This window comes from Gopherus evgoodei, chromosome 9 (assembly GCF_007399415.2).
Source record: "Gopherus evgoodei ecotype Sinaloan lineage chromosome 9, rGopEvg1_v1.p, whole genome shotgun sequence".
NCBI lineage: Eukaryota > Metazoa > Chordata > Testudines > Testudinidae > Gopherus > Gopherus evgoodei.
In genome coordinates this window covers 74947742-74971983 of record NC_044330.1, presented here as the reverse complement: position 1 = coordinate 74971983, position 24242 = coordinate 74947742, and the positions used below count along the sequence as shown (strand labels likewise).

At 41.6% G+C, this 24242-nt stretch overlaps 1 protein-coding gene across 3 annotated transcripts in view; it reads left to right on the top strand.

Moving 5' to 3' along the window:
• The window catches only part of PCDH11X (protocadherin 11 X-linked), a 1094905-nt gene that overhangs the window by 525678 nt on the left and 544985 nt on the right, over positions 1-24242 (top strand). For all 3 annotated transcript variants that reach the window (XM_030574959.1, XM_030574956.1, XM_030574957.1), the window contains one exon: positions 17286-17357. In XM_030574959.1, the coding sequence (XP_030430819.1) occupies positions 17286-17357 (72 nt within the window). The remainder of the gene's footprint in view (positions 1-17285; positions 17358-24242) is intronic.

The window sequence follows — 24242 nt, the reverse complement described above, 5'->3', positions numbered from 1 at the left end:
AGCCCAGCTCCTCACTCGTGCTCAATCTAACTGGCCACTAGATTGACTCAAGCTACAACAGACTGGTAACTATAAACATCAACTGGCAGGAGTGTGTGTGTGTGTGTGTGTGTGTGTGTGTGTGTGTGTGTGTGTCTAAAAAGCATATGCTAATTGTTATATTTTCAATAAAAGCAGTGTTTTTGCCTTCTCCTTTATAAAGATCCCATGTGCTTTGGGTGTCCTGGTGATGGACTGCTTTCCTGCTTAGAGAGCATTTACCTTTTAAAACAGACTCTGGATTTGTTTTTACCACTAAAAAGCTGCATTTTTACCTCAGGATAGCAAATGTGTGTGAGCAATCCCAAGGTAAGAGCACAGTAAAGATCAGGCACTTAAGTTTTACAATGAGGTAATCTCTCCACGGTTAATCTCAGGCAGGGGTATATAACTGATCTTGGCAAGTTTATCTCATTGTAAAACTAAAGTGCCTGGTCTTTACTGTGTTCTTATCTTGGGGTAGCTCACACTTTTGCTATCCTGAAGTAGGGGTAAAAACATGCACTCTCACACTTTCTTCCCCATGAGCCTCGTGTTGGGGAAATTCCAGGCTGTAACCCCACCTCAGGCCCACACCCAACCAATAGGAATTCCACTATTCCTGTGCAGAGAGTTGGTCAAAGTTGATAGTCCTTGATGCCTCTATCATTCCTAGGGTCAGCAGCTAGGCACCAGGCCCCAAGCGCAAGAGTGATATTACAATCCACCATAATTACACAATAAAGACTGACATTCATCATGGTTTTCACAAAACCAAAATGGAGCCACGGACATACCTCCTCCTCAATTTGTCACAGGGTGCAGCACACTCCTTTTTGTGCATTGTAGATTTGTTTTGCTGTTTTTGATGAGTAAGCATATTTACCAGCCTTCTGGAAAGATCTAATTTATAGTGGCCCATTTTATTTAGTTTTGCCGTGTTCCAAAGCTTGAAAAATACACTCTTGGCAGCCACTCTCTCCCTGAAATAATGGGGTATTATGGATTCCGATCCAGACCTCTGTATGCTGGTGCTCCTGGCTAGTTCCTGGCAGTTTTAACACTTATCACCTTTTCCCAGTCCAGATTTCATGCTTTTGAGAGAGAGAGAGAGAAACACACACACACACACACACAGGCTTGAAATTCCAATTTTAGGCCACAAGAAACTGCATATCTGTAAAACGTAATCCAGTCATTCTGTAGAGAAGGGAGACCAGCACTACTGAAAATATCACCTCTTTTCTAGTCACTCATTTGGACATTTAAAAAAATTATACTTAGAGGCTGAAGTGCCTGCCTCCTGGATGTCCTTTGGAACAAAGATGTATCCTTATGAAGAGATAAACAAGAAATGGCAGATATAACAAAAGGAGTATAACCAGGGAGAATATTCAAGGAATTTAAAAGTGTGCAGTTTTGCTACCCTATACTCCATTATTTAACATGACACTTTGAATTGTGAGGTGGATTTATGTACATTTATTTTCATTCCTTACAAGTTCATTAGAGCCCAGACTTCAAAAACAAGTTGTTTGATACTTACATTTTTTTCTTATGGTGATACCTTTGCACATAATATCACAATGAAGTGTTTATATACATAAATACTTTCAAGTCAGAGCCCACAGGCTGGGAATAACATCTATTGTCATTGAGAAATTTACATACACAAACATGAGAAGTGCTGTGTTTATGATCAAAATTATACGCTTAAGAAGTTTCTTTGGGTCCCTTTGTTCAGACCTAATTCACCAAAATTTAAGGTTTGTATTATTTATTGCACTCAGAAAGTCTATCAAAGTTGTGATTAAGAAGGCCCTGGTATCTCTTGACTTTTGACACCTGCACTTAAAGTATATTAGCAACTGTGTACAGTCTAAGACAAGATGAAGCAGAGTCTGTTGGCTTCTCAAGACAGTACAGCAAATGAATAAAACAGAAGGAGAGAACAAAATCTGGAATGTTAGACCATTATAGATAAGATATTTGCTTATTTATTCCAAAATTGTGACAGTCTCCAACTTGTGCAAGTTGTGCGGCAAATATGTATGACTCTTATTCACGACATTTTGCAATGCCCAGGGCTTTGACTTTAATAGAACACTTGACTGCCTTGAAATCAAAAGTTTTTATTTGCAACAAATAATGTTACAATTAAGGAACTAGGGGAAAAAAGCCTTTTGACGTAGAAAAACTAGTACAGTAATTTCAAAGTTAGGATCACATATTGAAAATCTGTAATTCAGGGTTAATCCAATAGGCTACAGACTCAAGACTGCACAGGTTTAAGTACTTATATCAGCTGTCTAATAGGTTCTTAGTAATTTATTTGATGTTAAAATAAATTTATAACAAAATATAGGGAATTGGCTGCTTTTTGAGTTTACCAAATGGAAGTTATTTTCCACTTGTCCCTGTGCAAAGTTGGAAAAGCAGCCACTTAGTGTCTGACACTTATAACCACACTGTATATTAGGTACAGCAGCGTGGTGCCTTCTCTGAATTCCAGTACCAGGAGTCAAACATCGACAGCAGTCATAAAGGCTTTTAGCCTTGTCTGGTGACTTCAATGGGGCTTTGCTGCCTTTTTTTTATATATATATATATAATATGATTTATAGTTAAAAGTACACATGTGCACTTTTAAGATTAGTGAGCATTTTAATTTTAAATACCACATACAGCATTTGACATTTCACTTGGGACTCAGAAAATCCTTCTCCTGACATAAAACCGGTAGGAAGCAATTAAACTAAAATTGCCCATGAAAGAGAGACATTTTTTCTAGTTATATTTGGTATCATTTTTCCCAAATGACCTCATCTCTCTTGATGAGATGTTTGATCATTGGGTCTTGAAATATAGATTTGGTTTCTGCTTATGATAGGGTCTCTTTATGAAATCATTAAGAAAAAAGACTTTGCCACATGAACATTTACTATGAAGGGATTTACTAGAGCTGTGTAAAAGGCATTGTTCTTCTATGGATGACCTCCTTGCACAGAATGATAGTTTTATCCTCCTCTACATCATTATGTTTGCTGCGGAAAAATCCTGCTGTGCTACATCATAATAACATGTAATCTTCTTGCTCAGTTTAGCTGAGATTTAAGAAGCCTCTGTTCATAGAAGCAGTTCTCTAAAGTCTGATCTATAATTTACTAGAATCAACCTAGCAAAAGAGCAAGAGGCTTTATAAGAAGGATACAACCCTTAAAACTCTTAAATGAAGATTAGTTTAAAGTTTTACAATCCAGCACAGAACCATCTGGCAAATCTCATGTCAGGTTTTGTTAAACCTCTGTGAGCTTTTCTAGTATACACAAGTCATTCAGCCCCCTTCCATATGCCCCAGCCCAATCCATCCCCCGTCTCTTCTCTCCAACACTACCATAGATAACTTTGAATAAATGAAATAAATAACTACATGAGGGGCCTAATTTAAAGAAGTACTGGGCACCAGCAGCTCCACTTCAGGACAGTACAGCTGTGGGTGCTCTGGAAATCATAGCATAAACTAGCTGGCTGTATATCCACCAGGTGATTTATTACATCTTTTGAAGAGGTAATTGCAAGATAAAAGCAGCCTGTTGGCAGAACCATTAGAATCTCACTGGATTAAATTGTGGCTTTTGAGGCCTCTGATGCATTTGGAAGTGCAGGGGGCTTTGCGCCAGCAGTAATGTCATGAGGCATTCTGCTGACAGAAGTCAGGCAGGCTGAATGTCCTCCTGGATGGAGAGAATTAAACATAGGAACAGCAACTACTCCAGTCTGTAACAAGGTGCAGATTATGCTGCTATCAATCCCCAACCACCAGCCAGCGAAGGAAGTGGATAGTGCCCCCATCCGTCACGATTTGGACTCCGAGAGGATAAGGTGTGGGATACTGGCTGTTTTGTACACCTGTCATTCTTGTTCACTTGCAGAGAAGAGATTCAAATATGGGTCTGTCATAGCAGTCATTCACAGCTGGGGCATCTGCTTCTAGCCACATCTAGGGATTAGCTCTGCACACATCTGTTGCCTCCTTCCTCACACCAGGACTCAGAGTGCTCCTTTATGATTTAAGCCTCCATCCTGGTCACTTTAATCATACCTTTCCAGGGTAACAAAGTCTCTCCAGCCAGCTGTCCAGCTGAGATCTCCAGTGCCCCTGTGCTACTTCCTAGTGGCTGGCAGGGAAACCCACCTTCTACACTGGGTTCTAGCCTAGGGACCCTATAACAAGCAGCCAAAGTCTACACAGTCCTACCCCTTGCTACTGGTTCCCTAGGCTTCTTCCTACTTCTCAGGTCTACCTCCTAGCTTCCCCTTGGGTTTTACTAGCCCAAACTCCTTTCTCCCACAGAATAACCGCAGGTTACCTAGCATTACAGCTCCGAACACACTTCCTGTCTCTTTAGAGGTGACTGCAAACTATTTCCCCCACAACCCACTTCTGCTGCCAACTTCCTGGCTTTATATGCCCCTCTTGTTCCTCCCCAGCTGGGCTTCGTCTTCAATCAGTCATTCAAGCCCTGTTTCCCCCTTCCTCCCCCACGTGCAGCCTATCATCTTAATTATCCTAATTTACTGGCTCTGCCTTAGGTAGGGTGAACTCCCCATCACATAGTCTTAATAAAGAAAAATTAATGAATCATGGATGTAGTCTTTATTTCAGCTGTTCTTTATATTTTACCGATATTTTTTCTAATCCATGTAATTCTAATGTTTTCTTATTAGTACTATGTACATCATAAATCTAAAAACAGGAAAATGAATTTATGGAAAAGAATTTATTCTATAAAAAAATTGAATCAGATCATGTTTCTTTCATTTAAAATAACGTAGTGTATTTTTTGTTCATTATCGCACATCAGGGATTTTGGAATGTTGAGATAGTGACTGTATGTATACAGTTAGCTGAAATCAACTTACAAGTATCAGAAGGCATTGCTAATGGGGATAAATTACTCCTCAGAGGTACAGCATTCTCAGTGTGATGATAACTGAAATTAGTAGAAATGTTTCTTGATTTACTACGGGCTGGAAATATTAGTAAGTAGTGTGCGGTTTCAGGCTAAAAATGTAGTTGACAGGAGTATGCTTTAAATTGGATAACTAACAAAGGCTGAAGTATGCATTTTACAATACCTGCAAATATTTCCTAAAGTCACGTAACTAATGTGGTGCTTTCGAAATAGCTCTATCTAGCTGTCTGTTCCTTAAAATTCTTTTTAAGCACTACAGTATTTAAGCTTGAAAAGAAGGCAATTTCATAAAGCACTTTATTTACTTTCCTGTAAAAGGCAGAAGTGGAATGGTTTTGTGTCAGATGCTCTTCATGTTGATGTAGCAATTTTGTATGGCATCAGAGGAAAATGCATCATATTATCTTTTAATTTCAGCCTGGTTTTGCTTCTCACCATAATCAGTAACTCTTAATGTTGTTGGTAGTAGAACCCATTGGGATAATTTTAGGACTTTTCCAAAAAACAAAATACATAAAATAAAAACTGTCATGTTGTAAGTTTTCTCTTCGACTTATATAAACCTACTTTATTTGAACTGCATACGTCTGTATGGAAGCAGGATAGAAAGGGTGTAACTTCCTGCTTGGAATATCTACATATTTAGTATATGGACAAAAAGACTACAAGGACCAGCTCCAATTGTAGTCAGTGGAAAGACTGTATTATAGTCAGTGGAAAGATTCCCATTTGAAAATTCCCATTTGTGTACAATGGTAGTTGGCTTGCATCCCAAAAGAGGATAGATGATATGGCCTATTGAAATGTCAATAGTCATTTATGTTGATCAACTAACACATCTGGAAATAGTTAAAAAAAACCTAATAAGATCCATCTCATGATGTTGTTACACTAGCAGATTTAACACTATTCAACTTGGGTTTGCAGTGAGGAGCTGGTTCATCTAAAACAGTGGTCCCCAACCTTTTTCGTCTGGTGGGCGCCAGAGGACCGTGGTGGTGGACGAGCATCCTCCAAAATTCCACTGACAAGTGGCAACGTCAATAGGTTTTGCTGCTGAAATGCTGCCAAGCAACGTCATCCAGATGTGTCGCCACCAAAATACCGCTGAAAATCAGTGGAATTTTGGTGGCAACGCCTCTGGATGACGCAGCTTGGCGGTGACATTTTGGCGGATGCTCGTCCACGGCCAGTACGTGAGCGCACTTAGATGCTCCAGCGGGCGCCATGGTGCCCGCGGGCATCACGTTGGGGACCCCTGATCTAATATAATCTATTTTTTGTGGCAGGTTGAGACTACAGTTTTCCAGAGTCACTGTTTTCTGGGCTGTATCCATATCAAAGAAGGAATGTCAATTCCAAATGGCAATATAACTAAGATATTTATGAGAAAGAGATTTACACATTTAATTTTCATCCCCCTAGGTGTAGTGTAGTATAGGGAGCCACACCTGTATGTTACACTCACTCTCAAAATATTGTTCCTCTTTCGTTTTCCTGTTCACCAAAATAGGTACTGTAATGTGTTTTCCCTCTCCCATTAGCAGGGTTGCAGGAGGGTGTGGGTTGAGAGAGAGATTGGGGGCATACTACTGGAACTATTGATGCTGTCTGTCATGGCTTGTCAGTAGCTCTGGACCACTGTTAGGACTATGGCTGCATTAAAGTCTGGGTTTTAATAATGTAATTTTGCCTTATTTCTTCAGCTAACCCTGATGTTACAGTATTATGACATGAATTGCTATTTATATGGGGCTTTCCATCCCAGAGCACTTCCAAATCCTTTTATTTCACCAGTTCTCACAAGCCTATGATTTTACACCCTCCTCCCTCTTTTTTTAACATGACAGCTGAGGGTTTCTGCCTGAGCTATATTTAATGCCAGGCTGGAGTCTGTAAACAGCCTCAGAGGCCAGCATTGGACTGCAGTTCCGTCTCCCCTCCACAGAGGTCAGTGTGGGGCTCGCTGGCTCTTTCGAAGCTTGTGCAAAGCCGGATTGCGCGTCCACTGCAGGCAGGTGGAGCCGCCGGGCGGCGGGTTGGTGCATTCTCCGCATCCTGCTCCTTTCTTCTCGTGCACAGAGACAGTGCGGATGCAGAGGTGAGCTGAGTAGGGGTGCAGTGCAGGGGCCAGAAGGCTGCGCGCTCCCTTCTGCCTCGCAAATGTGCAGGCGAGCTGGGCAGCGTCCCAGCAGGGAGAGAGTAGCGCTGGGGACTGAGCCCCAGGGAACAGGCTGAGCAAATAGCAAGGCTCAGGAGAGGGATCTGGGCAAAGGACTGTCCTGCAGGGGAGAGGGCTGGGCAGAGAGTGGCATCTGGGGGGGACAGAGCGGGGCAGTGCCCCCATGAAACTGCTGCTGATAGCCCCAAGGGCGGGGTGGGGGACATGAACAGGGAAGGGTCTTTCCCATTATTGAGAAGTATAAGCCACCCACCCCTCCAGGAGCATTTGCAGGCCATTTCGGATTGTGTTCCACACAATGGTGCTCACACAAAAACAGGCACAGAGGGGAGAGTCACTCTGAGAGTTCATAAAACACATTCTTGCTATCCAAAGGGACTTAAAAATAAAAGGAAATCTTATGAATTTAAGCCAGTCTCACAGCTTCCGGTGCCTGCATCCCAATTTGCCAAGTGGCAGGGTTGGAACCCCTATAATTTCTGGGCAGGCTTTACGAATTCCATATAGATCTGAGACCATAATCTGTATTTGCCAATTTATTATTATTGAAAGCAGGATGGTGACCCCTGCAGACAGACGTAGTGAGACCCCATCTCGGACTCAATTACCTTACAATATAAAATAGACAACAGACAAACAAAGCAAAGAGTTTACTTTGGGAATTGGCCATAACATATGAGCAAAATGCCCAGGCTGATTGCAGAGACACAGCATGGTAATTCTGTCTTTTTTAATTATTTGTGCAACTATTTGTTTTATGTTACACAAGTAACATATGGAGGTACTGACTAGCTTGAAGTGGAGAGGGGAAGGGAGTAGCAAAATTAAAGCAAGTAGAAAGGAGAAAGAAGAGATTGGAGAAAGGATGAGGACCACAAAGGGCAGGCAGATGAAGAGTCCTAGAAGTAAGAGAGGAGCAGGAGAAACGGGGTTCAGAGTCTCAATTTCAGAGTTAAATGACTGATAATTGGAACTATGAAGATTCCTGTTTGCTGCTGCTGCTCTCCAGAAGAAGAGGGCCAAAGTAAAGCAGGCCTCCTATTACACAGGTGGGGTTGATTGAGTCATGATCCATCAGCTGCAGCTGTTGCTAGCTGCTTTATGGAAGCAAATTAGAAGGTCTGGGGATTTCAACAGTCTACCTCTGCAGGCTTCTTTCAGCTGCTCCAGCTGTGGAGAAGGTAAGGGGAAGCCCCTCAGCCTGGTGTCTGAAGAAGCCCTTCTGTGTTCAGTGAGGGCTGGAAGGTTCTCTCTTACTCCCAGTGCCTTCTGCTGTAGCTTTTTGTGACTGCTTTGGGAAGGTGCCCTAGGGATTCCCATAGTCTAACACCTGCAAGCTCCTCCTGACTGACTGTTGTTGGGAGAGTGGGTGTTGCTAGGCATGGTGCTCCTAGGCATAGGGTCCCTCAGATCTCCAGTTGCAGTGTGCATTAGCTCTAGAGGCAGTAGCTGGAGAGATGCCGAAGTTACCTCTCAAGTTGCTGGTGTTCTGCTAAATGTACAGTGAAGGGAACCTAATTTATTGTAAAAATCATGCCTAGCTGCCACAGAAATTGTAATTGGTGCATCTATAGGAGCTCAGGGAGCTCTAACTGAACAGATGAACCCATAACGTGCCATTCAGACTGAAATCAATCAATGCATCTTCATCTCATTATGAATAGCATTTCCTTCTCTGTATTAAGCTTAAATGTCAGCGGGAGGAAGTAATGGGAGCATAAACAAAAGGACTCGGTGAGACTATTTCTACTGTATGTTTAGATTTGTAGGTGGTCGCTTGGCCTAAGGGAGCAGGGGAAGATTCTAGGTAGAAATTCTACAATCAAGCAGAAGAAGAGAAGCTGTTCTGGATAATATCACTTTCCTTATTCTAAGAAAATTCCTTGTTAGAAGATAGTCATTCTTTCTGTTACTCTATGTCAGAGGTTCTCAACCATATTCTTTCTGAGCCCCCCCCCCCCCAACATGCTATAAAAACTCTATGGCCCACCTGTGCCACAACAACTGGTTTTCTGCATATAAAAGCCAGGGCTGCTGTTAGGGGGTAGCAAGCAGGGCAATTGCCTGGGGCCCCATGCCACAGGAGCTCCTGCAAAACTACATTGCTCAAGCTTCAGATTCAGCCTCAGGTGGTAGGGCTCAGGGCCCTAGGCTTCAGCCTCATGCAGTGGGGTTTTGGCTTTCTACTCTGGGCTCCAGTGAGTCTAATGCTGGCCCTGCTTGGAGTCCCCCCTGAAACGTGCTCATGGCCCCACAGGGGGACCTGGACCCCTGGATGAGAACCACTGCTCTACATGATTGACTCTACTTGCTACCTCAGACTTTGAAAAGCACTGTCTTTTCCAAGATGAGGCCTATCAGATTGAGATTCTGAGTGGTTGGTTTCTCTGCTGCTTAAATTAATGAATGAGTGAGAAGATGGCTTAATGAGTAAGTGACACAGACATTAACCTGACATATTAAGTGACCATGTAATTTCATCCAAGTAACCCCAATCCTGATCCATGGCTGCAGCTTTCTCTCTTTTTCTCCTATGGGTCCTAGGTTCATATATAAGGATGCCTGGTGCCTCCTTCCAAAGAAACCCCTTCCAGGGCAGTGAACACAGAGGACTTGTCCGTTGGGGAAATATTTAGCACGTAATTGATTAGAGAAGTGTCAGAGCACAAAAAATAAAATAGCTATCACAATATCCAGAGTAATAGAACAGAAACTGGGACTTCATTAGGTGTGGGGAACTCACGATAAGGAACAATGGAAAAAGGGATCAGGATAATACAAGACAAAACCAACAATATATAAACTCTACTCCTTCCAAATGTACAGCTTGTACAAACCACCCTGTGCTCCCTGCTACCAGTAGCTTGGTAAATAGTGAGTTGAGGCTCAGTCTCTGATGTGTGATGCAGCACTGAAGTCGGTGGCTGGCTTAAAACAAAATAGCAAAATAAATAAATAGGGGAGTTCTTAAAAAGTACCCACAGCACGCATGGTAAGATTGTCCTTGAGACTGCGATCTGGATTCCAATGTGCAGGTAAGCTATCTTTTGGTAGCCTGATTGTGACTCTTCCCAGTTTTCTTATTTTCTGGTCTCTGCTGAAGTGACACATAATGTCACAGAAATCCCCAAAGGAGTGAGAGTCTTCCTGTTGGTAGGAGTGTGGAGGGTAGAAGGGTTCTCCCTGGCTGTGATGCTGCTCTCCATGCTACATTGCAAACACAGCCAAAGCCAAAAGTAAAACCAAACCCTTTGTTTCTGAGTCCTGTTTATGATTGATTCGATAGTGTTGCTAGCCAGTTCTGTCTATACCCTAGACCCTATGCAATCTGGGAAACGGAGTCCTAAGCTTCTGCTTTGCTACTGTAGTCCAGGTCAAGTCTCCTAGACACTCAGTATGTGATTTCAGGAGCATCCTTTGCCCCCAAAAGGTTACAGCCACATCAAAGGAAGTAGTTGCAAATAAGGACCTATGTACTCTGTGGCATATAGGACTGGTATTCTGACGCTTTCTACAGCTAAATTCTGCAATAGCATTAGATTCATAGGAAAAAAAACCTCCAGAAAATTTTATTGAATTATAGAGAACACACTTGTTTGTATTTGTTTTATGTTTAATGAAAAACACATCTCTGAATAATTTCCTGACATTCTGCAGGCTGCTGACTAATTGTTAGTTTGTCACAGGATCCAGTATTGGTGCTACAAAAATCAAAGGAGACTAAATTTATGGTCATGGTGCTATATCCCTTCTTTATGCTGGCTGTTGGGATTGGTGAAGGGCTCTGTCCTTGCTTCTTCTGTCAACTGGTAGGAAACAGCAATAGGAGGGAAGGGGACATAAGAACGGCCATATTGGGTCAGACCAAAGTCCATCTAGCCCGGCATCCTGTCTTCCAACAGTGGCCAATGCCAGGTGCCCCAGAGGGAATGATCAGAACAGGTAATCCTCAAGTGATCCACCCCCTGTTGTCCATTTCCAGCTTCTGGCAAACAGAGGCTAGGGACACCATCTCTGCCCATCCTGGCTAATAGCCATTGATGGACCTAGCCTCCATGAACTTATCTAGTTCTTTTTTTAACTCCATTATAGTATTGGCCTTCACAATATCTTCTGGCAAAGAGTTTCATGGTTGACTGTGCGTTGTGTGAAGAAATACTTCCTTTTGTTTGTTTTAAACCTGCTGCCTATTAATTTCATTTGGTGACCCTGGTGTTATGAGAAAGAGTAAATAAAACTTCCTTATATACTTTCTCCACACCAGCCATGATTTTCTAGACCTCTATCATATCCCCCATTAGTCATCTCTTTTCCAAGCTGAAAAGTCCCAGTTTTATTAACCTCTCCTCATATGGCAGCTGTTCCATACCCATAATCCATTTTGTTGCCCTTTTCTGGACCTTTTCCAATTCCAATATATCTTTTTTCAGATGGGGTGACCACATCTGCAGACAATATTCAAGATGTGGGCATACCATGGATTTATATAGAGACAATATGATATTTTCTGTCTTATTATCTATCCCATTCTTAATGATGCCCAACGTTCTGTTTGCTTTTCTGACTGCCGCTACATATTGAGTGGATGTTTTCAGAGAACTATCCACAATGACCCCCAAGATCTCTTTCCTGAGTAGTAACAGCTAATTTAGACCCATCATGTTAGACATATGGTTGGGATTATGTTTTCCAATGTGGATTACTTTGCAATGTCTCTAACAGGGAAGAGATGGTATAGAATATTATATTTTCTAGTACTGTAGCAAACCAGCCTCTCTCTTTATAAATCTGCAGTAATAAATAGGTTAAGTCTAATAGAGTAGAGTTGTTGTGGGTTTTTTGGTTGTTGTATTGTACAAAGAAAATTATTTACTGTAGGATAATGACCCATTTACTTTTCGATTATACTGGACTTTGGTGGTAATCCCGCTTTTTTGCATTTGCAGGGAACTAGCAGACTTTCTTCTTCCTATATGTCTTGATGAAATGTGATATCCTGTTGGAATTCAGTACAGTTTCAATACCTTCATAATTTAATCCTGAACATTTTCTTTTTGTTCCTTTGCCCTGATGCCCTTTAGGCTTGTTTGCACAGAGAGGCTATGGCTTCTGGCCAAGTTAAAATTGAGCTACAGAGTTCTTTAATGCCTTGTAAATGTAACTTTTTAATGAACCTTCAGAAAATTAGCTCGGGTCAGTTCTAATCTGTTTTGACTACTGCAGTCGTTTTCAACACTGATCCCTGGGGTTCCACAAACTATAATCAAAGAGTCTGCAGAAGGTTGTCATTATCATAGAACAATGCTTTTCAACCTGTGATCTGTGGATTCTTGAGAATGCACAAATGATTTTATATGATTTCCAAAGGGATCCGCACCTCCATTTGAAATTTTTTATGGGCCCGCAAATGAAAAAAGGTTGAAAACCACTGGGCTAGAGGGAGGAAAGCTAGGTCTAAAAAGAAGTAAGTGGGAACCTGACAGCTACTACTTTTAATTCCAGTTCTAACTCTTAGGTTCTCAGAGTACATCAGCCATCCAGATGTCATCAGATGCTTCCGTAAAATGGAGATAAATGTTACATCAGATTTAGGCCATTATTTATTCTGTGCTTACATGTTTATGAAATTGACAGTATGGGAGCAGGAATCTGGTTGTCTGGTATAGCTTCTCATTTTGCACATATCCAGTCCAACTACACAGGTTAGGACTCACTAATAATTTACCTCCTCCCTCAATGAATTGCATTTAATTAAATGGTGAACATACATTCACAGCAATTTTAATTTATTTTTTGAAGGTTGAGTGGCACATTTTTTTTGCACTTGTCAGATTCTTAGAGTGAAGTGGCTGTTAAAACAGCATTGGTGACACTCAGCATCATCCATTAAAAATTACAAGAATTGTTTTATAACTCTGCAGCATCGTGCCACTTGCATTTCCCTAGAAATGGGTGCTTGGTTGCTAAAAACAAGATGCAATAGTCTTCCAACTGGGACAGTGATTATTTTAAATAACACCTGATATATGATGCTTACTTCTGCAAAAGGCAAGCTAGAAGATTGTCAAGTATAGAATTCATACTATGGTTGAAAAATAAAATCAAGATCCTGACCACTTTTTTCCCTTGCCACTTGAAAGAGAAAGGATGCTATCCTTGGCGTCCTGTTCTGTGCTCTTTCTGAACATATTTTTACTCCTGAGGTGGTAGTATATGAGTGGTGACTGGAGCAGTGATCACATTTCTCTTACTATACCTAGTTCACCAAGGGTGGTTTGAGGATTGATTTGTTAGTGTTTGAAAGCCACTCAGCAAGGTATAAAGTGTTGGTGTATGCATGCAATTTTTTTCAAAAGTTACATCCTCAGGGCTTGGTCCAAAGTGCACTGAAGTCAATGGTAGTCTTTCCAGTGACTTTTATGGATTTTTGCTCACTTATTATGAAAAAATAACTTATCTTAAAGAGTTTTGCCCAGTTCCTCTTCCTGACTCAGTCCCACTCTTTATTTGTTTCCAAGCATCTTCCTGTTCCCCCTCCTGCCTCTTTCTGTAGTACTCAAGTTACCACTGGTTTTGAATTTCTAGAGACTGGAAAACTGACCTGGAAATTTTATGAAAACATGTTTCCTTATCAGATTTGTAGAATTTTCATTTAAGGTCTTAGTAGGAAATACCCTATGAAAAGAACAGCTTTTCTTTGCAGTATTTGAGCAGTTATGTTGCCTATCCTGGGCAGAAACTGGAAGTGGAAAAGCATTTATCTAACATTTCCAAACCTCATTAAAAGGCTTTTTGGAATTTGATTCTAAAAATGGACAAAATGGTTGGAAGGGTTCTTATTTTATCCAAACTAGTTAATAAATATTTTAAGTATTTGTACAGCACCTAACACAATGTGTTTCTCATGAGGTTTGCCATTAGGTAGTGCCACAGTAGATATATTTACTACAGTAGAAATATTTACTACTACTACTAATTAATAATATATATGAATGTGTGTTGTTTATGCTGCTTAAAAGTAGAATATATTTACTTATATTTGTGTATATATGAAAAAAACATAGCTTTCCCCCACAGAATATAAAACAAATATGCCTATTTTAAATGGATTTGATTCACACTAAATCTGGTATTTTTTCCCTCAGAAAAAAACTAATCTATTCATTATCTTATTTAAACACTGAATCATGTTCAATTGCCATCACATCATCCAACACCACAGGCAAATTACAGGGATGCGTAATTGTACAGCAGAAGTCGGCAACCTTTGGCATGTGGCTCGCCAGGGTAAGCACCCTGGTGGGCTGGGCTGGTTTGTTTACCTGCTGCGTTCTCAGGTTTGGCTGATTGCGGCTCCCACTGGCCGCAGTTCACCATCCCAGGCCAGTGGGGGCGACGGGAAGTGATGTGGGCCGAGGGATATGTTGGCCACCACTTCCCGCCGCCCCCATTGGCCTGGGACGATGAACCGTGGCCAGTGGGAGACACGATTGGCCAATTCTGCAGACACAGCAGGTAAACAAACCAGCCCATCAGGGGGCTTGCGCTGGCGAGGCGCACGCCAAAGGTTGCTGACCCCTGTTGTACAGTTTTAAAACAAGATGCCCCCACACACATGCCGCCATTATATAACCTACCATAATTAAATTCTCTGTTTATTTCAATAGTCATTTGAACTCGGCACTCCCAGTGATCAATACAAACAGAAGATAGCTGAGGTAGCCTACAAACTATGTATTTTTGACATCCTTCATTTTAATCAGATACTTAAAATATATATTACGATAGACAGCAAATCTTTTGGCTGATCACATTTCTGTGTCTAGGTATTTATACTGCACTCCTTGCAATGATCTGAGGCACTCAGATTTGACACTGTTGCGATAAATTATGACATGTCATTAGGCTCTCCCATAACATGGCATGTCAGAGTGTAAACTTTTGCAGCTACCAAAATAAAAATGCTATAACAAAACCTGGCCCTTAATAGTGCCTTTTGTCAGAGGATGGTAATGAACTTCACAAAAGTGTATATTATTCCCCTTTTACAGATGGAGAAACAGACAAGGAGCAGATATGTGACTTGTCCATGGGTTCGCCATGAGTCACAGGCAGAGTCTCTAATAAAACTCAGGTTTCTTGAGGCCCAATCCTGTGCTCTAACCATTGGATCATGCTGTTTCCCTCTTTGGAGTAATGTATGGGTTTATGAACCATCTCTGTTTTTAGCAGGACTGTTAAATTTGATTGCTGTCTTGAACAACACTACAGATAAAATTTCGTAGGAAAGTCCAAAACAGGAATCGTGTACAGAGGAACATATACAATGTGAAAATACACAGCTTCTGGTGATAGAACTACTGTTAATGAAGTGTATATTAGTCTGAATGTTGTAATAGCATACGCCTGGGATACTTTTATCAATTATTATTGTATATCAGCCTCTGCGTCTGAGTAGATATATTTATTTGACCATTTAGCTAGAAGATTTATTTAATGCTTCCAGGCAACATTCAGTTTAGTTCTTCTAGTTTTATTGAAAAATCTTAGTCAATGCCATTCAGGAAGTCAGATGATGTCTTACTATTTACCAAATCTATTATTCTGCAGTATATAGCAAGACACTGCCAAAAATAGGTAGTGACCACTTTAGTGTTATGAAAAGTGTGATGTTTGCTATTTATCTTAAGACCAATTATATGTGTGGGTAGGCATGATATACTCACACAAGACTTTAATAATGACTCTCTGGTAGTTGAAATGGCACCTCAGTCCCTATACTCAAAGTCCAAAACATTCATGAGCAGAGTTGAGCAATTATACACATTAGCAAGTTTGCAAGGTGGTTTGGAAATTTGAGTAATTTAACTTGGGAATATGAAGAGTCAGCAAATATAATTCTTCAAGAGTTCCTTTAAGCCATCTGATTGTCAAGACTTTTGATTTGAGGTCAGTCTTGCCACTTCTTTAGAATTCTCAGAGTTTAAGGGTCAATGAGCTATTAAGCAGCACATCCTTCTAAGCTCCTATTATAAAGAGCTTTAAGGAAAGGTGAAGGCTATCAGCCAAAAGCATGAAAGAAACCTGAATAGCACAGTGTTTAAAAAGTAGGTGTTTTGGCGGAGCTTTCTGTTTGATTTTTTTGTTTAATAGGCCACGCTTAAATTAATTGCAGTTGCTTTGTGGGTAACAGATGTTATATTCATGGTATGTCCTTGATTGCCAAAATAAATGAGACATGGCAATGTGGTCTAGTGGATAGGACACTGAACTTGAAATCAGGAGTCTAGTTTCTATTCTAGATTTTGCCACTGTCTTGTGGTGTGGTAATGGGTAGGGCCAGCTCCAGGCACCAGCATTCCAAGCTGGTGCTTGGGGCGGCAATCTGTAAGGGGCAGCAGTCCCTGTTGTTTTGCCCCCAAGCAGCGTGCCGAATTGCCGCCGCAGACAGTGGGGGAAGTCCGTGTGCCCTTAGGACAGCACACGCATTTCCATGGTGGCGGCAATTCAGCAGCAGCTTCTATGTTTAGTTGTCCGTGGCAGCTTCAGCTAAACATAGAAGCTGCAGCTGAATTGCTGCCGCCGCGGAAACACACCTGCCGCCCTAATGGCACGCAGACTGCCTCTGCCATCCACGGCGGCAATTTGGTGCGCTGCTTGGGGCGGCGAAAACTGTAGAGCCGGCCCTGGTGATGGGAAGGCCACCTCCCTTCTCTGTGCCTCAGTGTCCCCATCTTTTAATGCTTTGAGATGTTTAGATGAAAATTGCTGTATCAGAGCTATCTATTAATTTTATATCTAATGTTATAAAAGGGCTTTCAAGAAAGGCTGAAAAAGTGCTGCTGTTCAATTCAACAAAGCATTCAATGCAATCTTGCTGGGATTCCTCACTACATTACTACTGCATGAATATCGGGTTATGCAGCAAGTCAAAAAAAAGACCTATCCCAGTGACCTCTGGAAGAGCGGACAATTCTGGTGGACGATAGTTGTCTGAATTTTATGCATATGTCTTTTATAATTTGTAACTTACAATAGAAAATGAGTGTTAATATGAATACATTGGCTGAGCAGATAACCTGACACCTTTTTTTTCCTCCCTTCAAAAGCACACAAAAGAGATGGGAAGACCCCAGAGCCCTTTGAAAGAGACAAGCCTGGAATCATGGACTCAGCCCCAGGTTGGTAGGAACTACATTATTGATAAGTTTCTCTGTTTGCCTTTCTTCCCTAATAATATAGTAGTGTTCATTTCTGTGAGTCTTAACAGTATCAATTTGAGTCTCCAAAGAAGCACTGTAATGGTTAGCTCTCTGGTCTGTAGCATCACGTGGCATTTGCTCTGAAGAGTCCCATGTGGCTGTTAGTGCTATGTTATTTGGCTAAGCCCTCTTAAGGTCTGCTTCCTTTTTCTCACCCCTCGCCCTCACGTGCTTCATACCTTAGAAAAAATGTAAGGATTTCAGCTCATGTCATTCATGGACTTTTTACCTGACACGCATCATTATAATGGGGGTTGAAATAAACCAGTGACAAAACAGAAATTTAAAATTAAATCAGTATCCAAATGGTACTTAGGAAATTATGAACAGCTCATTAACTTCTGGGATAGAATTCTATTTAAGCCTACAGAATGACAGCTTAAAGTGAAGGCTCATGAATTTGACATATTAAATCTTAAGGTCTAACAGTTTGACCCACCAGAAAATATGTGGTGCTTATTCAAATCAGAAGACAGGGAGATGGATGAATGGGAATACTGATATGCAACATTTACCTTCAGGAACACACAATGCTTTATAGGATCCTATTTTGGCGTATTTACTTTGGCAAATCATTTATTACTAATTTGTGTATTATGCTAAATTTAGGAATTTAGAGCCATCTCCTTTATTTGTCTCTTACATATCAGCCCTGCCTTCATTTATGTATAAATATTGGGGGCAGGGGGGTGAAGAGGACTGACCCACTGTAATTACAGTACTGTTGTCCACCTGGTAATGTCTACCTATAGTTAGAGTTCTGCCTGACGTTTTAAACTGCTAGCACTCCTCTCAAGCAGCTCTGCCTGCACTTATGGCCTGATTTTAAAAACGAATTACGTATTGGAGCCCATGATATTTTACTATCTATTTACTGCAAGTGAATGCAGAAAATCCAACATAGGAACTCACAATTGGAACTGAACACCCACTTGTGTGCTCCCAATCTCTAGTTTGTGTGAACTGTTGCAGTAAGTGAATGTTTACATGAGGCATGATGCTGACTGTTCATGCACCTCTGGGTTTGCTCTTTGAAAATCAGCATCTCATTATCCGAAGACTTGATTGAGGTCTGATGGACATGGGATTGAATTACTGCTGATTTTGAATGATATGCTCTTCAACTGTGCTTTCATATATACAGATATTCCTGTTGCTAGGTAAAACATGTGCATGTGAAATGAAAGTAGAAGCCTTGAATCATGAGCTCCCAAAGCACGGGACTCTAGACCTCTAGGCTAAAGGAATAGTTACTAACAATAAGGATGACCTTTATCAGGGGGCAGTTGTATACACGCACCACCCAGTATGTTGCATTCACTCATGCTGCAAGGGATTTTTTAACATATTATGTTTGCCATTCTATATCCACCTATCTCAGATTAGAAACAATCCTTACTTTACTTCATATTTGCTTGTGTGACTGAATAGCTTTAAAATGTAATGTTTTGGGCACTCTTTGTACTTAGTTATTAGAAAAAAAAATAAACCAGATACAATTTTTATGAGTTTTTTTGTTTGGATGGAAGAAATGTGATCAACAAAATGTAAAACACTGAGGCCATTATTGTAGCAGAAAATTAAATTAGTTGTTAATTCTTTCATGGATGTAATTCAGGCTACTGCAAATCCCTCCTTAGACATTTTATATAAAGTGAGTGAAAATTCATGGTATGGATAAAGACTTTGTCTGTTTTATGAGCAACAGGCAAATGGTACAAATGGTGCCCATAAAGAAAACTGGTTCCCAACTCTAAAAGCAAGCGGAATATGCATAAAATCTAACGGGAAGCACCATAGGAAGAAACAGCTGCTATTTATGGGAATATGATATTTACATGGTTGAATGAGTGCTCCTTTTCTAAAAGGGACACTGAACAGTTCTCTTGGAATTCATAGAAAAATTTGGGTTATTTATTGAGAATTCAAAGTCAGCCACTTAGTAGCAGGTTGCATTTTATCAACAAAAGGAAATAAACCCTACTGTAGCACATCTTCAGTGTTCAGGGGCCGATCTGGTCACGTGCACATCACTGAAGCAAAGACTATTGTATGCGATTCCTGATGACAGGAAACGGAGACACAGGCCGATATTGATGTTTGGACAGTTTTGCATATAGAGTGCAGCTTTAAGACAAAATAAGTGTTCTTGTGGAGGTGTTTCTTTATTTCCCGTTCCATTGTGGTTTTGGTCCTCCCAAACCAATTCCAGCCGATTATAGCAGTTATAAATAGATCCCTGTGCCAGACAGTTTGAAATTCAATTGTCCTCTTCCAGGAAAACTGAATCACAGCAAAGCTTTCTCAGTGACACTTCATTGCACGGGTGGGAAAAGGGAGTCCCGTCAAAGCTATGGATTTGTGAGTCCGAATGCACTGTCAAAATCCTTTACCTCCTAATTAATTCAAACAGTTCTCTGTTGCTCTCACTGTGAACCCAGTGATTTGAAATTGAACTTTCCTGTGTGGAACATAAAATGTATGACAACATTAGAACTATATTATATCTAGTTCTCTGGTAAATTGTAGACAAGATTTTTGCAGAGGAAGAGAGCACCAGGAAAAGGGTACATGATAGTAGCTGCCAAGATGAGCTTGTCATCAGTTTATACACTGTATTGAAATGTTAAATACCATGTATTGTTGTGGTTACGTTTTCTTGCTGCACTGCCTGATTAAATATTGGGCTGATAAACTGTGTCAAGGTTGTTCAAAACTGCGTCAGCTGCAGTTTAGAATACATGCAAATAGCCTAGATTTCTGATGGTCAGCTAGACATAGGGCAATTTAAAGTCAAACTGAGCTCTAGCGTTGGGTACTCTCATTTATAGTGTTTTACGTCAGTGTCATGGATTAAGAGATCAAGGGGAGGGAGAATTAACTTAGAGCAAGAAAGAAGAATGCTAAGGGTAGAGATCCAGTTTAATAGGATAAGTAATGGGAATAATGCCAGGAGTTGGCTAGGTAAATTCGGCAGCAGTGGGCACTTGCCAGCTTTTGCCACGAAGGCCATTAGGGTATATCTACCATTGCATCAATTTCAGAATCTTTTTGTACATTATTAAACTTTTCTCTGTTCACACCCTTTGCACTGTCCCCACTCTATATCTAAAGTACCCAAGGAATTTCAGAGATGATTGGCAGCATTACATGAGAGGAGGGAAGTGAATGGCAGTTGAATCTTTTTATGTATTACTTTTTAAGCACGTATCCTAACAACTCTAGACACTTTATATCTTTAAAATGTAATCAAAGACAAAGAACAAAGATTTGTCTGGTCAAAGTCCAGGCTAACAAATATAGCAGATAACCACTCTTAATGACCACCCCATATCCCTTAGCCCATATTCTCAACCAAAACCCAGAAAATGATGACCCTGAAGGTCAACAACACCCCCTTCTCACAAAACACTTGGAAAAAAAAGGACCTTTCTTCAGAAGGGTTAACTGTCCAGTGATTAAAATCTCACTTATGATTATTCCCAGATGGCGTGTACATCATTGTGCGTTTTATAGACCTGGTAGTAAAAGGTATGGGATGTTGGTTATTTATGACCACCTGATGTTGCTGAGGAGCTTGACTGGCAGGTGCAATGAAATACACAGGGATAATTTTATCGAGCAAGTCTGACCCTTTATCTTTACAAAGCAAAGTAAGCGAACTGTGTTTCTCTTTTAGTGAGCAGAATTTTTTAACAGGAAGGGGAAAAAACCCCACACTCTCACTGCAAGCCTAATTACAAGTGATGGAGTGGAGTATTTTTCTACACAGTTTTAAAGAATCACTTTTTAATCTTGGAACAGTGGATAATAACATCACTAATCCAATATTTTAACAGTAAATACATTTGATGATGGGAATTGCTACACTAATCTTATATCCTGCCACAGTACAGTTAAGAAATCCCCAGGGGGTTTACTAATCAGTTTTCATAAAGTAAATCAACTTGTGTAATTCTTATGCACCCTCAATGGCCTGTAACCGCAGACGGAGCTAGGCACAGAATTTTTGTCTTTTCCGTAAGTGTTTTTCACCCTAACCAGAAGTCAAGCCATCCCTCTCATGTTAAAACACACAGGGAGGGGCTTTTGCAGGCAAAATCTCTGAGTATTCTTTCAGAGAGTTTCTCTCTCTCTCTCATTGTGCTCTTGGGGGCTGGAGTTGGCGCCTCTTCTCCCTTCCCCCATGGTAGAAGGGACAAATGCTGTGGATGTTGTGAACCCTCATTTATGGACAGGTGGGGAGATCTGCTATGCTATAAAGTTCAGCGCACAGCAAAAGACAAATATATCTTCCCAAATTGAAAATGTGAACCCTAATATTACTGTTAGATTACATATTGGAGGTATTTAGGATTGATGTATCAGCTCAATAGACCACCATACCCTATCTGTGCACATAAGACACTCTTGCTTTGCTCTGTATATGAGTTCAGGCCCTGGACTTGCTGGGTGATGAAACATTAGATAATGTGGTTCATGAAGTTCAACATGGAACAGTCACTGTTATTTTGCAAAACCATCAAAATTTAAATAATTAGAACTTGTATCTTGGAATCATAGGACTGGAAGAGACCTTAAGGCCTGGTCTGCACTACGCATTTAAGCCGATTTTAGCAGCGTTACCGTCCACACTGCGAGGCCCTTTATATCGATATAAAGGGCTCTTTAAATCAGTTTCTGTACTCCTCCCCAACGAGAGGAGTAGCGCTAAAATCGGTATTACCATATCGGATTAGGGTTAGTGTGGGTGCAAATCGACAGTATTGGCCTCCGGGCAGTATCCCATGGTGCACCACTGTGACCACTCTGGACAGCAATCTGAACTCGGATGCAGTGGCCAGGTAAACAGGAAAAGCCCCACGAAATTTTGAATTTCATTTCCTGTTTGCCCAGCATGGAGCTCTGATCAGCACGGGTGGCAATGCAGTCCCAAATCCAGAAAGAGCTCCAGCATGGACCGTACAGGAGATACTGAATCTGATCTCTGTATAGGGAGACAAATCTGTTCTGTCAGAGCTCCGTTACAGAAGACAAAATGCCAAAACGTTTGGAAAAAAAATCTCCAGGCTATACAGTGCTGCATGACAAGCATAACGGGAAGCCAAAGACTCAAATGGACGCTCATGGAGGGAGGCAGGGGGTACTGAGGACTCCAGCTATCCCACAGTCCCCAGCAGTCTCCGAAAAGTATTTGCATTCTTGGCTGAGCTCCCAATGCCTGTAGGTTCAAACACATTGTCCGGCGTGGTTCAGGGAATAACTCGTCAATATACCCCGCCCCACGTGAAAGAAAAGGGAAAGAAATCATTTCATGACTTCTTTCAATGTCACCCTATGTCTACTGAATGCTGCTGGTAGACGCGATGCTGCAGCAGTGAAGAGTAGTATCCACGCCTTTTCTCTGCCTGGTGGCGGACAGTGCAGTAGGACTGATAGCCGTCCTTGTTATCAACCCGTGAGTGCTCCTGGCTGGCTTCAGGCGAGGCTGGCCGGGGGTACCTGGGTGAAAATAGGAATGATTCTCGGTCATTCCCAGTAGATGGTACAGAACGGCTGGTAACGATCCTCGTCATAGCAACTGGGGGCTGAGCTCCATCAGCCCCCTCCCTTTCCTGTGTAAAGAAAAGATTCTATCCTGCCTGGACTGTCATAGCAGCGGCATGCTGGGCTTCTCTCCCCTGCACCACTTAATGTCCTGCCTGGACTGTCATAGCAGCTGGAAGCTGCCTCCCACTCATTTTATCTCACTAACAAGTCACTGTTTCTTATTCCTGCATCCTTTATAACTTCATGACATAAATGGGGGGGGACACTGCCACGGTAGCCCAGGAAGGTTGGGGGAGGAGGGAAGCAACAGGTGGGGTTGTTGCAGGGGCACCCCCCGAGAATGGCATGTAGCTCATCATTTCTGCGGGATCTGACACGGAGCAGCTGTGCGTTCTGATACACTGGTTCTCTAGTACACTTGCCCCATATTCTAGGCAGGACTGACTCTATTTTTAGAAACCATAAAGGAGGGATTGACTCGGGGAGTCATTCCCAGTTTTGCCTTTGCGCCCCCGGCCGCTCTCAGCCACGGACACCCCTGATAGCAGCAGACAGTACAGAACGACAGATAACCGTCATCTCATTGCCAATTTACACCGGCAGCAGACAGTACAGAACGACTGATAACCGTCTCTGCTATCATGCAAAAGCAAATCAATGCTACTGTGTAGCGCTGGAGTATCGCCTCTGTCCGCGGCATCCAGTACACAAACGGTGACAGTAAAAAAAAAGCTGAACGGGCTCCATGGTTGCTGTGCTATGGCATCTGCCAGGGCAATCCAGGGATAAAGGGCGCACAAAATGATTGTCTGCCGTTGCTTTCCCAGAGGAAGGAATGAGTGACGACATTTACCCAGAACCACCCGTGACAATGATTTTTGCCCCATCAGCCACTGGGCTCTCAGCCTAGAATTCTAAGGGGTGGGGGAGACTGCGGGAACTATGAGATAGCTATGAAATAGCTACCCACAGTGCAACGCTCCGGAAATTGACGCTAGCCTCGGACCATGGATGCACACCACTGAATTAATGTGCTTAGTGTGGCTGCGTGCACTCGACTTTATACAATCTGTTTTATAAAACCGGTTTATGTAAAATTGGAATAATCCCATAGTGTAGACGTACCCTAAGAGGTCATCTAGTCCAGTCCCCTGCACTTATGGCAGTACTAGGTATTATCTAGATCATTCCTGACAGGTGTTTATCTAACTTGCTCTTAAAAATCTCCAATGATGGAGAGTCCATAATCTCCCT